The sequence below is a fragment of the Perca fluviatilis genome, chromosome 17 (assembly GCF_010015445.1).
Source record: "Perca fluviatilis chromosome 17, GENO_Pfluv_1.0, whole genome shotgun sequence".
Taxonomy (NCBI): Eukaryota; Metazoa; Chordata; class Actinopteri; order Perciformes; family Percidae; genus Perca; species Perca fluviatilis.
This window is the reverse complement of record NC_053128.1, coordinates 28039936-28058239: the sequence shown is the minus strand read 5'-3', so window position 1 is coordinate 28058239 and position 18304 is coordinate 28039936. Positions and strand designations below refer to the sequence as shown.

General features: G+C 40.2%; 2 protein-coding genes across 2 annotated transcripts; one reads left to right on the top strand and one right to left on the bottom strand.

Moving 5' to 3' along the window:
* On the bottom strand, positions 1–4286 carry LOC120545491 (proteinase-activated receptor 3). Its single transcript, XM_039779853.1, has 2 exons — positions 4026–4286; positions 1–1433 (listed from the first exon to the last, which is right to left on the bottom strand). The coding sequence occupies exons 1-2, from the start codon at positions 4090–4092 to the stop codon at positions 364–366; spliced, it is 1137 nt and encodes a 378-aa protein (XP_039635787.1). The 5' UTR covers positions 4093–4286; the 3' UTR covers positions 1–363.
* Positions 4287–13378: 9092 nt separating this feature from the next.
* LOC120545490 (proteinase-activated receptor 1-like) lies at positions 13379–16480 on the top strand. Its single transcript, XM_039779851.1, has 2 exons — positions 13379–13589; positions 14627–16480. The coding sequence occupies exons 1-2, from the start codon at positions 13511–13513 to the stop codon at positions 15865–15867; spliced, it is 1320 nt and encodes a 439-aa protein (XP_039635785.1). The 5' UTR covers positions 13379–13510; the 3' UTR covers positions 15868–16480.
* The last annotated feature ends 1824 nt before the right edge of the window (positions 16481–18304 follow it).

Genomic DNA, 18304 nt, shown 5'->3' with positions numbered 1-18304 from the left:
GGTGAAAAGAGGAGCTGCAGCAGTGTGCAGTACAACAAAAATATGGTGTTTTTTGAAAATTAAACCATGTAAACCTATTCTGGTACAACCTCTAAATACAATTATGAACCTGAAAATGAGCGTTTTAACATGTTAACTCTCTGTCTTCTTGTTACCTCTCTCTGACACGGACTCCACTTGCAGAAAAGACATTTAGTGCAACAGGGAGTCTGTGTTTTGCTTGTTTATCATAAATGCAGACAAAATTTGGATTGGAGTTGGATTTGGATTCCAGCCACAGAGAAAATGTGCTTCCTCATCTGCTATGCAAATCAAATTCAAATGCAGATTTTCTAACATTTCTAACATTTTTCTAACACTTTCTTAGACAGATAAACTCAGGGATTTCCCCTTTTTAAAGGCCCTGAAGTGAAATGAAGAGCCTGCAGACTTGGACATGAGAAGAAACAGGAAGGGGTCCAGACAGGCATGGAGGCAGCACAAACACACCGCCACTTTAAAGTGCACGTACAAACTCTCCGTTCTATCCACAAACAGTTGCACATAATGGAGGAAGTGCAGGACTCCAGCGGGGGCAAAACACACCAGGAAGATGACAAACACCAGCGAGCTGGCCTTGATGTACATCGCCCAGTCGTGGTGCGATCGATTCAGCTCGCAGACGATTCGGGCGTAGCACACAACCGTGACCACCAGCGGCAGCAGGAGGCCGAAGACAGTCAGAAACAGGTTGTAGTAGAACAGGGAGATGTGGGACTCAAGAGGCAAGACGTCGTGGCAGGTGATGCGGTCCACCTCGGGGATCCAAAAGCTCTGCTGGACCAGGAGCTCGGGGACGACTGCGGCACCAAACACCCCCCATACCACCACGCTGACCCAGGCGGTGAACATCCTTTTGGGGAGACCTTTGTACATGAACGGATGCACCACAGCCAGGTAGCGCTTGATGCTGATGCAGGCCAGCGTCAGGGCCGAGCAGTAGAGGTTGCCATAGAAACAGGCCGTGACCACCCGGCAGGCAGCCTCTCCGAGCACCCAGTGGTTTCCATGGAAATGGTAGTGAGCCTTGAAGAAGAGGGATAGGAGGAGGAAGAGGTCGGAGACAGCCAGGCTGCAGTAGAGGATGGCGGAGGACACTTTTCTGATTTTAGAGGCCAGCGTGCACAAGATGGCGATGTTGGCCGGGATCCCCACGGTAACGACCAACATGTAAATAATAGGGATGACCCGTGTGCTCAGGGTGCCGCGGAGGTACCCGACTGTGCTGTTGCTTAGAGACTGCAGAGCTGGATGGGACTGGGATGAAATGGGAGCTTGTGTACCATTTGGAACAGTCAAGGATTTGGTCTGAATAATTAGGGTTCCTAGAAATGTTCTGGGCACAGCAACCAAATCCTCCGTGCTGTTTCTCCGCCTTTTGCCTCTGCTTTTCTCTGTAACAAAAAACAAGAAGTCATGAGTTAATAATAGTGTTAGGCTATTCATAAGATCCATTACACTCCAACATGTTTTAACCCTTGTATGGTGTTTGGGTCTGTGGGACCCGTTTTCAATGTTTGCTAAAAGAATAAATATGCTATTTATTATTTCTTCTAACTCAAACTCATCGGCCTTGGCTCATTTTCTGTGAATAACATAAAAAATAACTTATTTTCATTGACTTCACACGGTACACCCCCCTACACATACTATTACATATGAGGTGTTTGGGTCTACTGGACCCGAGTGTAATAATTGTGTAATAATTGTAGGTGTTATGAAACTTAACTGTGTCCTCCTTCTAACTGGGCGTGTGTGTGTGTCTGTGTGTGTGTGTCTGTGTGTGTCTGTGTGTGTGTGTCTATGTGTCTGTGCGTCTGTATGTGTGCGTGTCTGAGTGTAGATGTCTGTGTGCGGGAATGTTGTCTTTCTGCACCTGCTATTCCCACACAAAGTTACAAAATTGTTACATTTAAAGCACATTCACCTGCTCTAATTAAGTTCCAAGAAATAAGCACCAATAATGATCAAAAATCTTGTTTCTATTTTTTTTTTTTTTTTTTTATAATTGAATTTCCTTGTTTTCTCACAAAAAACGTAAATGATCATATGATCATAAATGTGATCTCACAGGGGTAAATGGCAAACATGAACCATAAATGATGTATATATCATTGGTAATTGAGTTAAAGTAAACATCTGTTGTGTATTTTTACATAAATTGGCTGTATTGATTTAAAAGCCTAATAATAATGTGGTGGGTCCACCAGACCCAGGAACATTCAATTTCAATTTCAATTTCAATTTCAATTTCAATTTTATTTATAGTATCAAATCATAACAGAGTTATCGCGAGACACTTTACAGATAGAGTAGGTCTAGACCACACTCTATAAATCCAACATTGGCTGTGTAACAAAAATATGAACATCACACAGGGGTTAATCAAAATACATTTGAATGTTTTGTGTCCAGTGGTGGAATACAACTAAGTACATTTACTCAAGTGCAATTTTGAGAAATCTACTAATTAACAGGGGCGAAGCATGGGGGTGGCTTCTGGGGCTCCAGCCCCGAATGTTTTCTCAAAAGCCCCAAATCTTTTAAGGTTTTAAAATAACTAACTCTTTCCTCTCATTTCCTCTTTAGTCTCTCTGACTGGATGGCAAATCAATGGAACAAAAGTTCCATTACTGGGGAAATATGGCCTTCGTTTCAAGATTATTTGCAGTTTACGCCAAATTCCTACCCTACACATGTTATGTAACTTAAAAAATACTGACATCTTTTTTAGGTGCCAGGCCCAGGAGTGAAAATGAGTCATCCTCAACATTTGTTGTGTTCTGGTTTCAGAATGATGAAGACAGTTGGAGAACAATTAGATACAAAACAGGATGTCAGTTCTACAGGATGATTTTATTCCTTGTTGGCAACTATCATGTTTTTGCCAAATGATGTACAGATTTTTAAGGCATTCTATTTAAGGCTTGAAAAACTGTGCATGTAGCTGCTGCCGTAGATGGAGCATGGCCAGGGAGTGATGATTATTTCCTTGGTTAATCATTTTGTGTTTGAAATGCTCGAAAATAGCACAACAGTTAAAGAAAAAAATCCCAAGTGTTCAGTTGCGTCTGACCAACAGTCCACAAACCAATGATGTAATCTTTTATTACAAACAATCTGGTGTCATTATAACTGATAGCGGAACAGTGACGACAGCCACCCCTGTGCAAACGGTGGATTGTTGTTCTTCCTGTGGGGTAAGAAGTATTCAGATAGTATCTATTTAAATTATGAAAAAGTAAAACTACTGGTTTAATAATCCTTCTGAATTAATGCACATGTTGCATTTTCCTGCTGTAGATCTTTAAGGTTGTGCTAATTATAACTCATGTGTAGTCTGTTGGGTTTAATCTACAGCAATGCATATTAAAATCCCATAAGGTCATCATATGTTTGTAGCTACGCTGTCCTGTGAGAACCACGTATCTCAGAAAAACAGCCCTGATTTTAGCTTTGTTTCGATGCATTTCCCAGCTGATACAAGAGGCTTTTTAAAGACTGTATTTAGCTTAAGAAGTGGAAGATTTTTTTTTCAACACGTAACGGAACACTTCATCCTTCACACATCTTTATCACAAACATTCAACATCCACGCATCTGGAGATATGTGGTTTTCACTGGACAGGAAGGGTAGGAAACACTGTACAATGTAAAGTGACTAAAGCTGTCAGGAAAAAAAAATTGTGGCGTAGAAGTGTGACATTGCATTAAATGGAAATACTCAAGTAAAATACAAGTTCCTAAAATATGTACTTTAGTACAGTACTTGACTAGAAATCAACTCAACCAAAGATCATTTATTTACTTCACTGAGAACGATCCCCAAATAAACAGTTGGCACATACAGTTACAGTTGACATTAATCCAAGACAGGTAAATCTTTCAGAATAAGTTGATTATAAAGCAAAATATAATGCAAAATAGGGATGGTACAACAAAAGGCTTATTCTATCTTAAAACTATCTTTGATCAGCATCTCTTACCTTTGTTTTGAAGAGTACCACTCAGACAGAGAACAAAAACGAGGAAGAAAAAAAGTACTTTCGCCATTTTCTTTTTAATCGTTGAACGGCTCTGTAAAAATCACTTCTCTCCGGTTGACTGTGTGCTCAGCTTCACATTTCATCGCTGCTCTGTGTCACCTTTGTTTGCTGCTGCTCTGTTGGTGCACTTGAGTTACAACAACACCTCCCCATGTCTACCACGTAGAGCGGGGAATGTGGGTTGTCTTTGGTTTCTGTTTTAACATGCACAGTGTGAACTTAGGAGGTAACACCCTCACCATTCTCTATTGCCCTGTCCTCTGTTTGATGAGATTTAAAGGCGACAGTACTTTGTATGTGTGTATTTGCCATGTCTATTTGCTCATTGGCTCTTTTTCTTACTTAAACTTTCACCCTAAAATGTTTTTACAAACCCTACTCTGTATGTACTTGTTCAGACACTTAATTGGAACCATATGGTGCTTGACTGTAATATCCAACCCCAAAGTTGCTGTATAGGAGCGTAGCACAAAATTCTGGGCCCTGTAGAAAGGCATTCTCTATGGGCCCCTCCTCACATCCACAGCTATTCATTCTAGCATCTTTTTGGGCCCTCCTCACATGAGGACCCTGGGTACTCAGTCCCATTTCCACCCCAATTCCGACACCCCTGTTGCTGTATGTTATACGTACACAATGCAATTTTCTGCCGCTTGGGATCTCCATAGCATAGGTATAGTCCTTTTCTTAAGACATTTCTTTTTCCGAAAGTATTTCTGCTGAGCGTTTCAAGAATTTTTACACACAAGATAAAAAAACAAAACAGAGATGGGATAAATATTACATAAGAAATGAGGAAAGGGGACAAAAAAAAGACTAAAATAAAACAACAGAAACAAAAAGCCATCAGCTGAATGTAAAAATATAACAGAATAAAAAAACATTTCCACAGAGTAGGTCAACTTAAATCAAGCAATACCCATTTTTTCAAGAGGAAAGAGACATATAGGTAAACGTCCTACGTGACAGATTAAAGGTTTTGTTACATATTTTTAAATGTACATAAATATGTGGCAATTTTGAAACTTTGGGCCACATTTTCCCTGATGCCTGGAGCGATGTGGAATGAGGTAACATACAGGAAGGGGCCAGTGGGTAGGCAAGGAAATAGCTGTCTGAAGATGATAAGCTTGTCCAAACATGAGCAGTTTTGCTTAGTCTTCACCTCCGGAAATGTATCATTTCAACACGCAGATATGTCTTATTGTGGATCATAACCCCTTTTTTAGAAATACTTCCATTCAGCTGTTCATTTCACGTTTTCCGCTTTTGTCTTAAACTTTTATAATTACAGAAAACTTGATGTGCTTGAATAGTGTCGTAACCTTCAGGACAAACGGTTTCAAGTAACAAGTATTTATTTGTGCTTTCCGGTGACCATTTTTAAAGCTCTGCCTAAGCACTAACATCCAGCTGATCACAGATGTGACCTTTAACCAATTGTTTTCATCTAATGTGTTTGTCAGATGTGGGAAGAAGAGATGTTTTCGTTTCCAGCATCTGTTTGACCGATTTACCCCAGATACCACTGTGGTGTCCTCTCCACCCCCCACCCCCCCCTGTGGGGACGTCATTGCTTACATGCAACTAAAATTATCATGGAGATGACTCAAACTGAGACCAAAGAAGTGCATCTGCCTCGACACCGCAGCTTACCGTCAATACAAACAGAACATGGACATGTTTTTTTTTTATGGAGAGTTTTTGTTACCGTAAGATGCAAGAATAGTCAAAGAGTTATCCATGTGTGACACACGTCATTTGTTACCAATTAAAAAGTTTGCCAGTAAATATTTTAATGCAACATTGATTCGTGAACATGAACACAAATGAAGGCAATATTCTATTTTATTTGAATTTTTCATATTAATACCAAACAGTCAACATACAGTAAAAGAAGAAGACCCTAACCCCTAATCAATCCGATTTCATCAAAGAACAAAAATGGTTGGGTGCCTGTGTGACCTAGTGGTAGAGCATGCGCCCATATATAGAGAATCAGTCCTCGACGCAGAGGCCGCAGGCCCATGTCCGACTTGCGTCACTTTCCTGCATGTCATTCCCCCCTCTGTCTCTCCCTGCTGTCACAGTAAAGGCCTAAATGACAACAAATAATAAAAAATATTATGATGATTATATAATCCTGGCCCTACTTTACAGTATCATATTATTACAAAGTGTTAGGGTTAGGTTTCATCAACTGTGAAAAGCACACATATCACACATCTATGTCAGGCCTTTTTGAGATAGGAAGCATGATGACAACTCCTTCCTTTCTGTTCAACACCTTTGATAAGCAGAATGCCCACCTGTTTCCTGTACAGTTTGCAACTATGCAACAAAACTGCTTTCTGTTTCTCACTTACCAATACCACGCCATACGCTTTAAAACAGGTTTATTCTTTCCAAATTAATGATATGAATTTCTGAGAGAAATAAATGAATGTGTGTAAGGAGAAACTGAGATAACTGATAGATAGATATAACTGTAAGTATGTTGGACTTACACATCGACAGGAAGGCTGTGACCTATTACAGATAACTGTGTCTCTGTAATAATTCCTTCAATCTCTGATAACTCTATAAGGTTATTAATAAAACCCTAAACATATTTTTTGAATTAGAATTGTTAGAAAGAACTGCCAGTTTTCCCCACAAGAGGGCGACGTTTCCCTTCATTGACTGGTGCGTTCCATCTTTTTTTGTACATTTTAAGACTACAGCTCTCAAAAATATAGCGGCCACAGTATTTAGTTTGCCATGTGAAAAGAAATAGTCACTCCCTTAAGACACATTTGTAATTACTGGTAATCACAGATGGCTCAGATGGATGCTTTGGATGTTTTCCTGTCCTGTCTTTCATGCTTTCTGCAGCATTTATATAAACACTATTTAACACTGTGGGGAATTTAGACCACATTTGACTGTAAAATGTGCTTCTTTTCTGACATCAGAATGATTTTTAAAAAGCAAACAGGGACACATCCTGCCCCAAATATCCTCTTTGAAGCTCTGCACACTGACAAGTACATGTTGCTGCTAAGACTTTCTGTACATTATAAATGCAGGAATTGTACTTGTAATGGGGTATTTCTACACTATGGTGTTGCTACTTTCATTTACCTAATAATAATTTGTATTTAAATAAATCTTTAACTCCAGACAAGGCATTACATTAAAAATACTACTACATAGCATGTTTGACTGTAGGTTTCCTGCACTGCCCGCCTCATTTAGCTATGACTGCACTCCAGATTTAAAATATTACTCCATCACTCAGTGAAATGTTGGTCCATGCATGCTAAATGTTGCGACTTGCTGTTGAAGAAGTAGTTTAAAAAGTGCTAACTTTTTTTATTCGGACCTCAGTTTGCATATCTTATTTGTAGTCTATTTAATACCAGGCACCTTCCTCTCTCTGATAAACAAAAATACACAAAGTTCCTCTTTGGAGGAGTTTTCGTTGTGTCCGACACGTACACACATATGCAGACAGTAATGCATGTAACTGACTGTTGGTTTTGGTTTTCACAGTTGTAGATCTGAGTCACAGGCCTACACCAGATGGCATATCTGAGATTTTGCAGGAGTGTAGTCAGAATGCCTCTCTCTCTCTCTCTCTCTCTCTCTCTCTCTCTCTCTCTCTCTCTCTCTCTCTCTTTCTCTATATTGTGTCTGCATTTCTTCTAAATAAAGAGTTCAAAGAAAGTAAATTGTATGTTTAGCGGACATTTTGTGGATTCAGGGATCTCTGTTGACCAGTTAAACTTTGACTGAGAACTCAGCATAACATCCTCTTTGCTTGCCTTATTGTTCACCTCCATGTTTTTGTTTTTTGGTTTCTGTTCCTTTTTTCGCAGCAGTTTAAAACAGCCTATTGTTGATTTCAAAGCCCATCCTGACTGGACGATGCCCAGAGGACGATAAAATGTGCTGCAGTGGATACAGAAAACAACAGGAATTGAACTGGGCGGGCACTGTGCCACTGGCTTCGCTCTGGACGAGCTAATCTCCAACAGTCTGTATCCTGCCTCCTCCTATGAGGAGGAATGAGCTCATGTTAGTTCAGAAACGCCCCAAGCCCGGCACACTGCAGAAACAACATAACCTCTAAAGTGTCCAGCTGCACTTTCTTGTTCTCATGACACAATTTCAAGGAGCTCTAAGCCATGTTTCTACATTAACAATAGATTGCATCACCCTGCTCTGCAGTTCCCCTCAGCTCTGTGCAGCTTTATAGTGTTTTTCTTTTCTTTTGTTTTTATAATATTATTAATATTATATTAATATTTATAAATAAAATAACTTTACTGTTTTTGTTTCCTTTTTGCCACTCTTACATATAGTTGTTTTTGGCTGTTTCAGGCAGAGGAAAAGCTCAGATAAACCTGCTGTATGCTTCCTGCTCAGCGCCAAACACCTGACAGGCAAAGTTAGGGGCCAGCTGGTGAACATAGTGGAACATTTACAGCAGTTGTGTCAAACTCATTTTAGTTCATGGGCCACATACCCCTAATTTGATCTCAAGTGGGCCAGACCAGTAAACCACTCCAAAAAGAACAGAAACTTTATCTACCACAGAGTTGCTTGTCAGCTTGATGTTGGCAAACAAAATTATAATATTACGGACCCGGGAGAGAGGGGTAATATTCCAAGGAAAAACTAAAGACTAAAGATTAAAGTTGTAAATTTACAGAAAAAGATCTCTGATATTCTCTGAGATTAAAGTGATACATTTGGAATTGTAATTATTTACTGTAGTTCTCTGCAATTTTCACAGTTTGCAAAGTCACTGATTGGACCCTTTGGTGGGCCTGTTCTAGCCCACAGGCCGTATGTTTGAGACCCCTGATTTAGAGGCTAAAGATGCAGATATTTCCCTCAGTAATGGGTGGAGACCATAAATGGAGCAAAAAGAGAGTGCATTTTAGACATACTTTAATTAGGTGGATACAAACATGACTCCAAATGAATGATATGAATGCATGTTTGGAAACTTGAGTCACTTTTTTGCTAAGGGATAGATGAGAAGATTAATACCATTCTTACATAGCAGAGTGGTACACAGCGGCTGCGTGGCGGGAGCGTGTCAGCTGCGTGGCGTGTCAGTTTTTATTTTGGCTCCCATGTTAACAGGTTACACTGCCTGTTACACACTGCCTGCGTGACACGCACGTCTCGTGTGCCTGCTAGAAATAGAACCGACGCCTATTTTTCACACAACACGCAAGCGTGTTGGAAGCGTTATCAGGAAAAATACAATAGGAAAAGATGTGATTTTGACACAATACATATTAATAAATGGCATGTTGATGTTTGAAAGTCTCAAGGTTTTGACATAAATGCTGATATAAATGTTTATATTATACTGCTGACATCTTATATTTATGTTTAACATGAAGGATACTACTGCTTGAGTGCAGTAATGGGAAACATATATGTGTACAGACAAGACTAGCAGCAGCAGCGCCGCCTCAGACACGTTTTCTGGTGTGTAAAGACATAGAAAAATCCACGCAGCCACCACGCAGCTGACACGCAACAGAAACGCCATGCAGGCAGTGTGTAGCCGGCCTTACTCTGAGCAAGAAAGGGACAATTCCGGCGCAAAATGAACCTAGGGGTTAATAACACATGGGTACCGAGTTAACCGTTCTCTGGGATATGTTTTCATGCTAATCGAATGTGACCAGTTTTAGCGCAATCCTTTAAGAAACATTAACATATATGTATAAGCATGATAAGATCTGCTTTGTCATATGAAGTTCAGTGGACTCATGAGCAAGTTACAGAGCTAACTGTTTTGAAAATAAGAAACACATTATTGTGACAAATAGTTTTGTGAGGAAATGATTTTCAGCTGGCCGTCTGTGAGCTCAGACACAGAATCCCAGTGGATATGAAGCTCAGGATGAATGAGTCAGACTCCCACCCCCATCCTGCCCCCCACCCCCCGCCCCCCTCCAATCATCTCCCTCTGTCAGAAACTCAGAGAAAGTACCCAGAACATTTCCTTCTTTCTTACAAACACACTTTCTCTGCTTCAGCTTGTTTAATCTTGGTATCTACCAGAAGCAGCGGGAACTGCCTTACCATGTGGAAAAATGTAAATATTTATCATGTGAAAAAGGCTATTCGAACATCTAGTTTACAGAAGAAAGCAGAACGATTGTAACAGCACAGAGACAAAAAAGGAAAAGTACAGGGCAGATGTTTCTGTCTAATATCAACATTTTCCCGAGAAAAAGATCAATGCCAAACTCATAGCAAAGGGTCAGACGAAGTGTGCTCCTCACCCTCCAAACTTCTAATCTGTTCTAAAATACCTCGGGCTCGGGGTGACCTCTAGCTCACCCAGTAAGAGCGTGCGCCCCATGTAGGCAGAGTCCTTTGCAGCGGCTTGTGTTCGAGTCCGACCTGCGGCCCTTCGCTGCGCGTCATCCCCCATCTCTCTCCTACCTTTCCTGTCTATCCACTGTCACAATCAGATCAAGGGAAAAGCAGCCAAAAAAATAATCTTTCTAAAATATCTTGGGCTCTGTAATTGTGATGCATCCGTCGGCTACAAACAGGAAGCACTTTGGCATCTCCAGGGATTCGCGTCAAACAAATAATGTGTTTATAGACAAGCTGTACTCCCCTGAAAGTGTGTCGGTGGATGATTTCTGTTCCACAAAAAACTCCACACTCCACTTCAACTCAGTCTTCTCATATTCAGAAACAGCACTGGCAGTGAAACCTTAACCTTTGTGTTGTCTTCCCGTAGACCATTAACTTATTGTCCTTCTGGGTCAAAATAGAAAATGAACTTTTTTTGGTGCTTTTTCCAACGTTTTTGTTGGTTTTTTCTAAGCTTTTGACGCTGTTTCTAACGTTTTTGTCACTTTTTTCCGCTTTTTTTAGTGCATGGTCAATAAACCTAATTTAAATGACATTATACCTCATTTGTGAGTTAAAAGTAGCAGAAATTATGAATTATTTTGACTAATAGTTAAGTTTAGAGCAGGGGTCTTCAATGTTTTTTGAGCCAAGGACCCCTTAACTGAAAGAGAGATGGAGCAGGGACCCCCTACTACATATAGTGTATAAAATGAAGTTGCCTAAAGTATATAAAGAATGCATACAAAAACGTGGCAGTTTTCACAGCGTGTAGTCAGCCTGAGTTTTAATACAGTGTACAGCTGTGACAGTTTTCTCTTCACTTCACTTTAAACTCAAACCCCAGACACACCCCAGCTGGAAGGTCACTACTAACCCCACTTCACATCTCAACAACACCTCTGCTGCTAATAATATATGCATGTTAATGATGTAGCTTATCTTCTAACAAAGACAAATTGCAGGGACCATGGTTCTTCAGTGTTGGCCTCAACAATGTAAAAATGTTATTTCCTTAAAGGTCCCATGCCATGAAAATTTCATTTTATGAGTTTTTTTTTAACATTAACATGAGTTCCCCCAGCCTGCCTATGGTCCCCCAGTGGCTAGAAATGGTGATAGGTGTAAACCGAGCCCTGGGTATCCTGCTCTGCCTTTGAGAAAATGAAAGCTCAGATGGGCCAATCAGGAATCTTCTCCTTATGAGGTCATAAGGAGCAAGGTTACCTCCCCTTTCTCTGCTTTGCCCGCCCAGAGAATTTGGCCCACCCACGAGAGAGAGAGAGACATCATGGCTTGCAAACAAGCAAAGTGGCAGTTGGTCAAGGCCCCAAAAAAATGAAAACCGGCAGCTGATTGGACAAACGCGTCACATGGGTCTGGCTTCTCCCGAATTTCAAAACCGACCATAATGGCGGCTCGTTCGGAATACAATCTTGTATTTTACAAAGATAGACCACCGAAACGTGTTTCTGAAAACACTTTAATCGAGAAATTGGCCGTGCAGTTGCTGAATCTGTCTTCATTTCAGATCAACAAAGGTCAGTTTAAAAGATTTTCGTCCGATTTTGAGAGGCGTTAGTTTTTGTTTGTTTTATTTGGATCCCCATTAGCTTCAGCATCAGCTAAAAAGCTATTCTTCCTGGGGTCCTACAATCTATCATGTGACAATACAATTTACAATATTATATTACACACCATACACAGAAGACATTACTTCACATTACACAACATTTGAAAATACAAATCGCTCATCCCGCTCGTCATTTCCGGGTTAGCACTCCACCAATCAGATGAGTCATTGAGTCCGACTGCCCACTGCCAATCAGATTGGTCATTGAGTCTGACTGCCCACTGGCTGATTCAACAAGTCAAATCGGTACAAATGAACGCCGACGTCTCCTCCTCCGACTGACGACGGCACGGAACACACCGAACAGACTCGAGTCACCGACCTCGCCAGACTGTCCGATGGCCGATAATCGGGTTGGTGTGTCAGCGCCTTAAGGCATAACTTTGGTAAAGTTTTGGATTGAATGTTACCACATGGTATGTCTCTATTTGGCTGACTATTGATTGCTCCCCAGATTTTTTTAACTTAAATCATTTAAAAAACAAAGTCAAAACTCACTCATTTAAAAACAAAGTCAAAACTCACTCTTTTTTTTGCTTTTCTGAACTGATGTTTTTGCTTTTTTGTTGATGTTATTTCTGTTTTGTTCTGTTGCTTTTGTGTCAAAAGCTTTTTGCACTTTGTAACTTTTGTTTTGAAAAGAACGCTGTGCAATAGTAGATACTTTTGTTTTATTAATACAATTTCTGTTGTGATGAAGTCAATACAATACATTATGAAATCAATACATTACCTATACAGAAAGGGTTATGTTTCACTTTCAGATTAAAATTGACGAAAGATTTCATTTCATTTATTTATTTATTTATTTCGAACAATCAACAATGTTGCAAGACAAAAAAAATGTAAAACCATAAAATTAAACACAAACAATCAGAATTTAACAACAAAAAAACTAAATTAAAATTAAAATTGAAATTCAGTTCTGATTAGCCTACTTTACTGAAATGATAAACACATACGCTACTGAATTATTCACATTTGCTTTCAGCATTTTTAGTTGTAATTATATTGTTTGCAGCCACAACGGGTTTCTAAAGTGTCACATTAAAAAAAAGATGAAATGGTCAGTTTCTGTTATGGTTCATTCAGCATTCAGAGCTCTTTAATGGTTTAATATGTGCACGTGGGTTGCTGCTGGGTGACAGGAAAGGTGACATCACACGATAGGAATGCCTTTCGGTGTGTGTGCAGACTGCAGTTGATTAGTGGACCGGGGCGTTCCGGACCCACCGGACTGTGTGGGCGGGAACCAGTTCACATCCAAACGCATTCTCTGGACGAGCAGCAGAAACAACCTGGAGGAGGCACGAGAAACACGGGGGACGTAAACGCAGGATTATCGACATATTAATATTCTCTCTGCTGTTTTATTTTTTTTATTTTTTTGGGACTGCGTTTTTTCGACAGCAGCATGTTTTCAGTGGGTCCAAAAACGTTGCTGTTGGTGCTGGTGGTGTGTGCGCGTGCTGCCTCGGCTAGAGACACAAACGGTAACGAGACTTCAAGTTACTCTCTGCTGAAGTTAAAACAAAACTAGTTAAATAGGATTTTTAAAGGGATCTCATCACAAATATGTAGCATAACTTTGTACAGAAATGCAGTATGGTAGAAAATGTCTATCATTTGTTATGATTATTTTTTTGTTTAGCCTCTTATCGTAGAAAATATGAGTTGAATAGCCTAATCGATATTTGATCGACAGAAGGTTAATCAGCAACTCATTTTGATGGTAGAGCAGAAATAGTGAAATATTGTCAAACAGTCTCTGATTCCAACTTTTCAAATATGAGAATGAGTTGCTTTTTTGTTGTCATAATTAATAATGGGTTGAACATTTTTTGGACATGTATTCAAACTAAACATAGCTTTTGATGACGTCGCCTTGAATGTTGAAATTTAATGGATAATGAAAATAGCCATAAGTTGCAGCCCTGTAATGTAGTAGGCTATATTAGTAGAGGTATGCCAACAAGGGTTATTTTCATTATTGATTGATTTGTGGGTTTTGATTAGTCTATCATTAATTAATCATTAATGTTGGGCTATACAACTTCCCAGAGCCCAAAGGTGACGTCATCAAATACCTTTGTTTTGATTCACCTTAAGTCCACAACCCCCCCAAAAAGCAAGAAATCCTCCTATTTGGAACCAGGGAATATTTATCTTTTTAAAAAAAAAAATTATAATTTTTTCTTGAAATATGACTAAAACCAATTTTCTGTCCATCGGCTAATTGATTAAAGGCTGCAACACCCACTTGTTTCCTGGCTTAGGCTTATCTTCTCGATTAATTAACCGCTAATATTCACATTTGAAAATCTGAAATCCGCTTTATTTTTGGCATTTTAGTAAAAAAATAAATAACTACTTAAAAGATTGATTATCAAAAACAATAAACAAGAGTTGTGTATTATTTTTCTGTTGATTTAATCAACTGATTGTCTCAGCTCTTCAACATGAATCACTGTATGAATAAAAATAACCTGATTTAACAATATTTCAACCCGACATTTCTTTCTCTCTCCAGGCACAAAAAGTGCACGAGGGAGAACCTTTTCTGTTTTTGACCCTTTAGCCGATCCAATAACCCCGGATGCACCAGATGATGGCGTTCCCAAATTGAATAGCTCCGCAGGTGTTCCGGTGGGTAATGTAACCACGGAAATCTCCGATGAGGCGCTGCTGTTCCTGAGGGGCCCTGTGTCCACCGTCCTCATACCTTCCTTCTACACGCTGGTCTGCCTGTTCAGTGTGCCGATCAACATCTGTGCGGTGCTGGCCTTCGCTCGGAGGATCCGACCTAAGAAGCCGGCAGCCATCTACATGCTGAACCTGGCCTGTGCTGACCTGCTCTTTGCCGTGCTGCTCCCCTTCAAGATCGCCTACCACTTTGGCGGCAACAACTGGATATTCGGCGCGCTCGCGTGCCGCGTTGTCACTGCGGCTTTTTACTGGAACATGTATTGCTCTGTTCTCCTCATAGCCTGCATCAGCGTGGATCGGCTTCTCGCTGTAGTCTATCCGATCGAATCCCTGGCGTGGAGGAGGCCGTGGAAGTCATGCGTAGCCTGCGCGGCCATGTGGATGCTGTCCTTCGCCGGTTCGGTGCCGCTCGTCCTCTCCGACCAGACCTACCACCTGAGACAGTTGGACATCACCACCTGCCACGATGTCCAGCGCTCGGGTGAGCTAATCTGGCGCTACAGGATCTACTTCGTCACGCTCTGCTGCGCCCTCTTCTTCCTGCCGCTGCTCATCACAGTGGTGTCCTACGCGCGGGTCATCTGGTCGCTGAGCAGAGTCCCGCGTGGGGTTCCGGGACGCTCGCGCAGGAGAAGCAGAGCAGTGGTGGTCGTTTTGACCATTCTGGTGATTTTCGTGCTGTGTTTCACGCCCACCAACTGTCTGCTCCTGGCGCACTACCTGCAGTTCAACGAGGGAGTCCAGCAGAGCCGGGACGCCCCCGATGGCTCCTACGCAGTCTATCTGGTCTTTATGTGTTTGGGAAGCCTCAACTGCCTGCTGGATCCTCTGGTCTACTACTTTGGATCGTCCCAGTGCCAGAGGGAACTGTACCGCGCGCTGAGGTGTCAGAAGATCACACAGAGCATCTGCAGCAGTCACACGGCATCCAATTCATGCCAATCCACCCGAGGAACGATTGTGAAAACCAGCCGTACAGAATGCTCCCAAATAAACACTCAAAACACAAAAATGGACTCTTTCCAAGGGAACCTCGGCAGCCAGTACAAGAAGCTGCTGGTCTGACGCACTCGCACTGAGCAGACATGCATCAGAGTGACTTTAACTGACCTACCTGTGATTTTAAAGTTATGAAACGGTAGTACTATTTTATTACGAATAGGAAGCAAGAGCAAATAAAGAGCACAATGTTAATCTGCTGGCTTTAGTTCCCTGTATTTCCTTCGTGATTGGAATGAAGGGAGGACAACTGAAGCAATTATGCCAACAGAAATACCTAAAAGTCTTTGTTTCATAACATGTGCAATGACAGCCATGCCGGTCGAGTGATTAATGAAGTAAAAATGGAAGGTTGTTGAGATGAGATAAGAATGTATGTCTAGATTAATTCTTCTGAACAGTTGATACTTTGAAATGCTTTTATTTCAAGCACTGTATGTGTAGGAGCTTATGAGTTTATAAGCTGCAAGTGGCTCTGTAAGTATTTCATTTAACTGAAGGAAACGTACTTGTGTTTTTGTATATATTTTTTTTAATATATGATTGCTAAGAAGCTGATTTTCAAGCACTTGTGTTTTACAGTTAAAAAGCTGTCTTACTTTGTACTTTACAAAATATATATTTACCACTTTTTATTTTTTAACCACTTTTAGTCTTTGAATAAATATGTTCTCTTTTATCCTCGTGATAGTGTTTTTAAAAGGACCAATGAACAACAACAATGGGCATAGTTTGTTCCATGCCGCTCTCTGCTGGTTGGAAATGTGAAGTACTTTGTAAGACTGTTGTTTGAAACCATTGTCTAGATTCTTTTCTCTCTTCCAGCAGGTAGCGCTACTACACTGTTGGTAAAAGTTAACCTGACTCAAGAGACTCAACCACCTCTCTGTCACTCTGTATCAGTCTTAGCAGAGAGTCATGTATAGGGTCAACTTTATTTCTTTAAAGCAGACATCTTCAACAGGGGGTCCGGGGCCCCTAGGGGGTCTTCAGAGTTAATGCAGGGGGCGGGGGGGAGGGGACCTTTTAAATTACTGATTTTCAATTTTTTTTTTTCTAAAATGAAAATGTCTTAACCCTTGTGTTGTCTTCCCGTCAACCATGAAAAACCCTTTTGTTGTCCCTATTTCAATGTTTCAGTCACTTTTTAAAAAGTTTTGTACTGGGTTTTTCCCATTGTTTTGGTCACTTTTTTCAACATTTGAATCGCTTTTTCTGACGTTTTTTGTGCTTTTTTCCCCAATGTTTTTGTCACTTTTTCAATGTTTTGGGTGCTTATTTTTGCCGTTTTTTACGCTCTTTTTGCCATTTTTTTCATAATTTTTTTGTTGTTGCTTTTTTTACATTTGTCGTGTTTTTATTTTCTTTTTTTTTACATTTTCGTGTAAATACAATATGCAACTTCATTTTATACAATATAGTAGTAGGGGGTCCCTGATCCGCCTCTCTTTCAGTTAAGAGGTCATTGGGTTAAAAACACGTTGAAGACCCCTGATTTAAAGGAACCACTGACTGAATAAATACTTTTTGAATCTTTCTTTGACAATTGTTTTCTCAACTTATCGTTCAGTCTTTTAAGTGTCAAAAAATATTGAGAGATTGCCCGTCACAATTCCTGAGAGGCCGTCTTTAAATGTCACGTTTTGTCTGACCAACAATCCAAAACTAAAAGATGTCCAATAAACATTAATATAGGGATGCTTTTCAATTTTATATAAACCAGGGAAAAGCCCCAAGCCCTCGCATGTGAGAGGCTAGAACTTGAAAATGTAAAATAATGTTCTGTTGATTATCTCCATCAGCCAGACAAAAGGAATATACAGTATATATTTGTTCATGCACGATCCGTATAACTTAGAAAACGTGAAATATTTCCTTATTTGGTGAAATAATGTTTTGTGATCTTTTCTATACTTTGTTACCTTTATTAAATGTGCCACTTACATTGGGTTTCAATAAGCTCAGAAGAACAATGGTTTCGCTATTATCATTTGAATTGAAAAGCACTTTGAATTGCCTTGTTGCAAAAATGCAAATAAAGCTGTAAATCATTTTCAACGGCAACTAAACACATTTATGTTTTAGCCTTTTATTCCTTTATTATATGAAATATAGATGATATGCAAAAAAGGACCCCGGCTGGACTTGAACCAGTTTAGAGAAACGGAAGCAGTGAAGGAAGACTTGTCTATTTGGGCAACCATACAGTAACCAAACTATAAAGTATTGCACCTAATATAACATATCACACGCACCCACATGTACAGGTGTGAAGAAACTTTTGTTCTGCATTCTTCATAAGTTCACAAATAATAGTCCTAAAGAGGAAAACAGAAGTAGATCCAACTATGACCTTAATTGTATCATACTTTAGGAAATGCCATTTTGATCAGTTCAATGCTTGTGTTTCATAAACGAGGCTTCCGGCTCTTTTAAAAATCAATGGTGGAAGAAGTATTCAGATCTTTCCCCAAACACTCAAGTAAAAGTACAAAAGTATTGG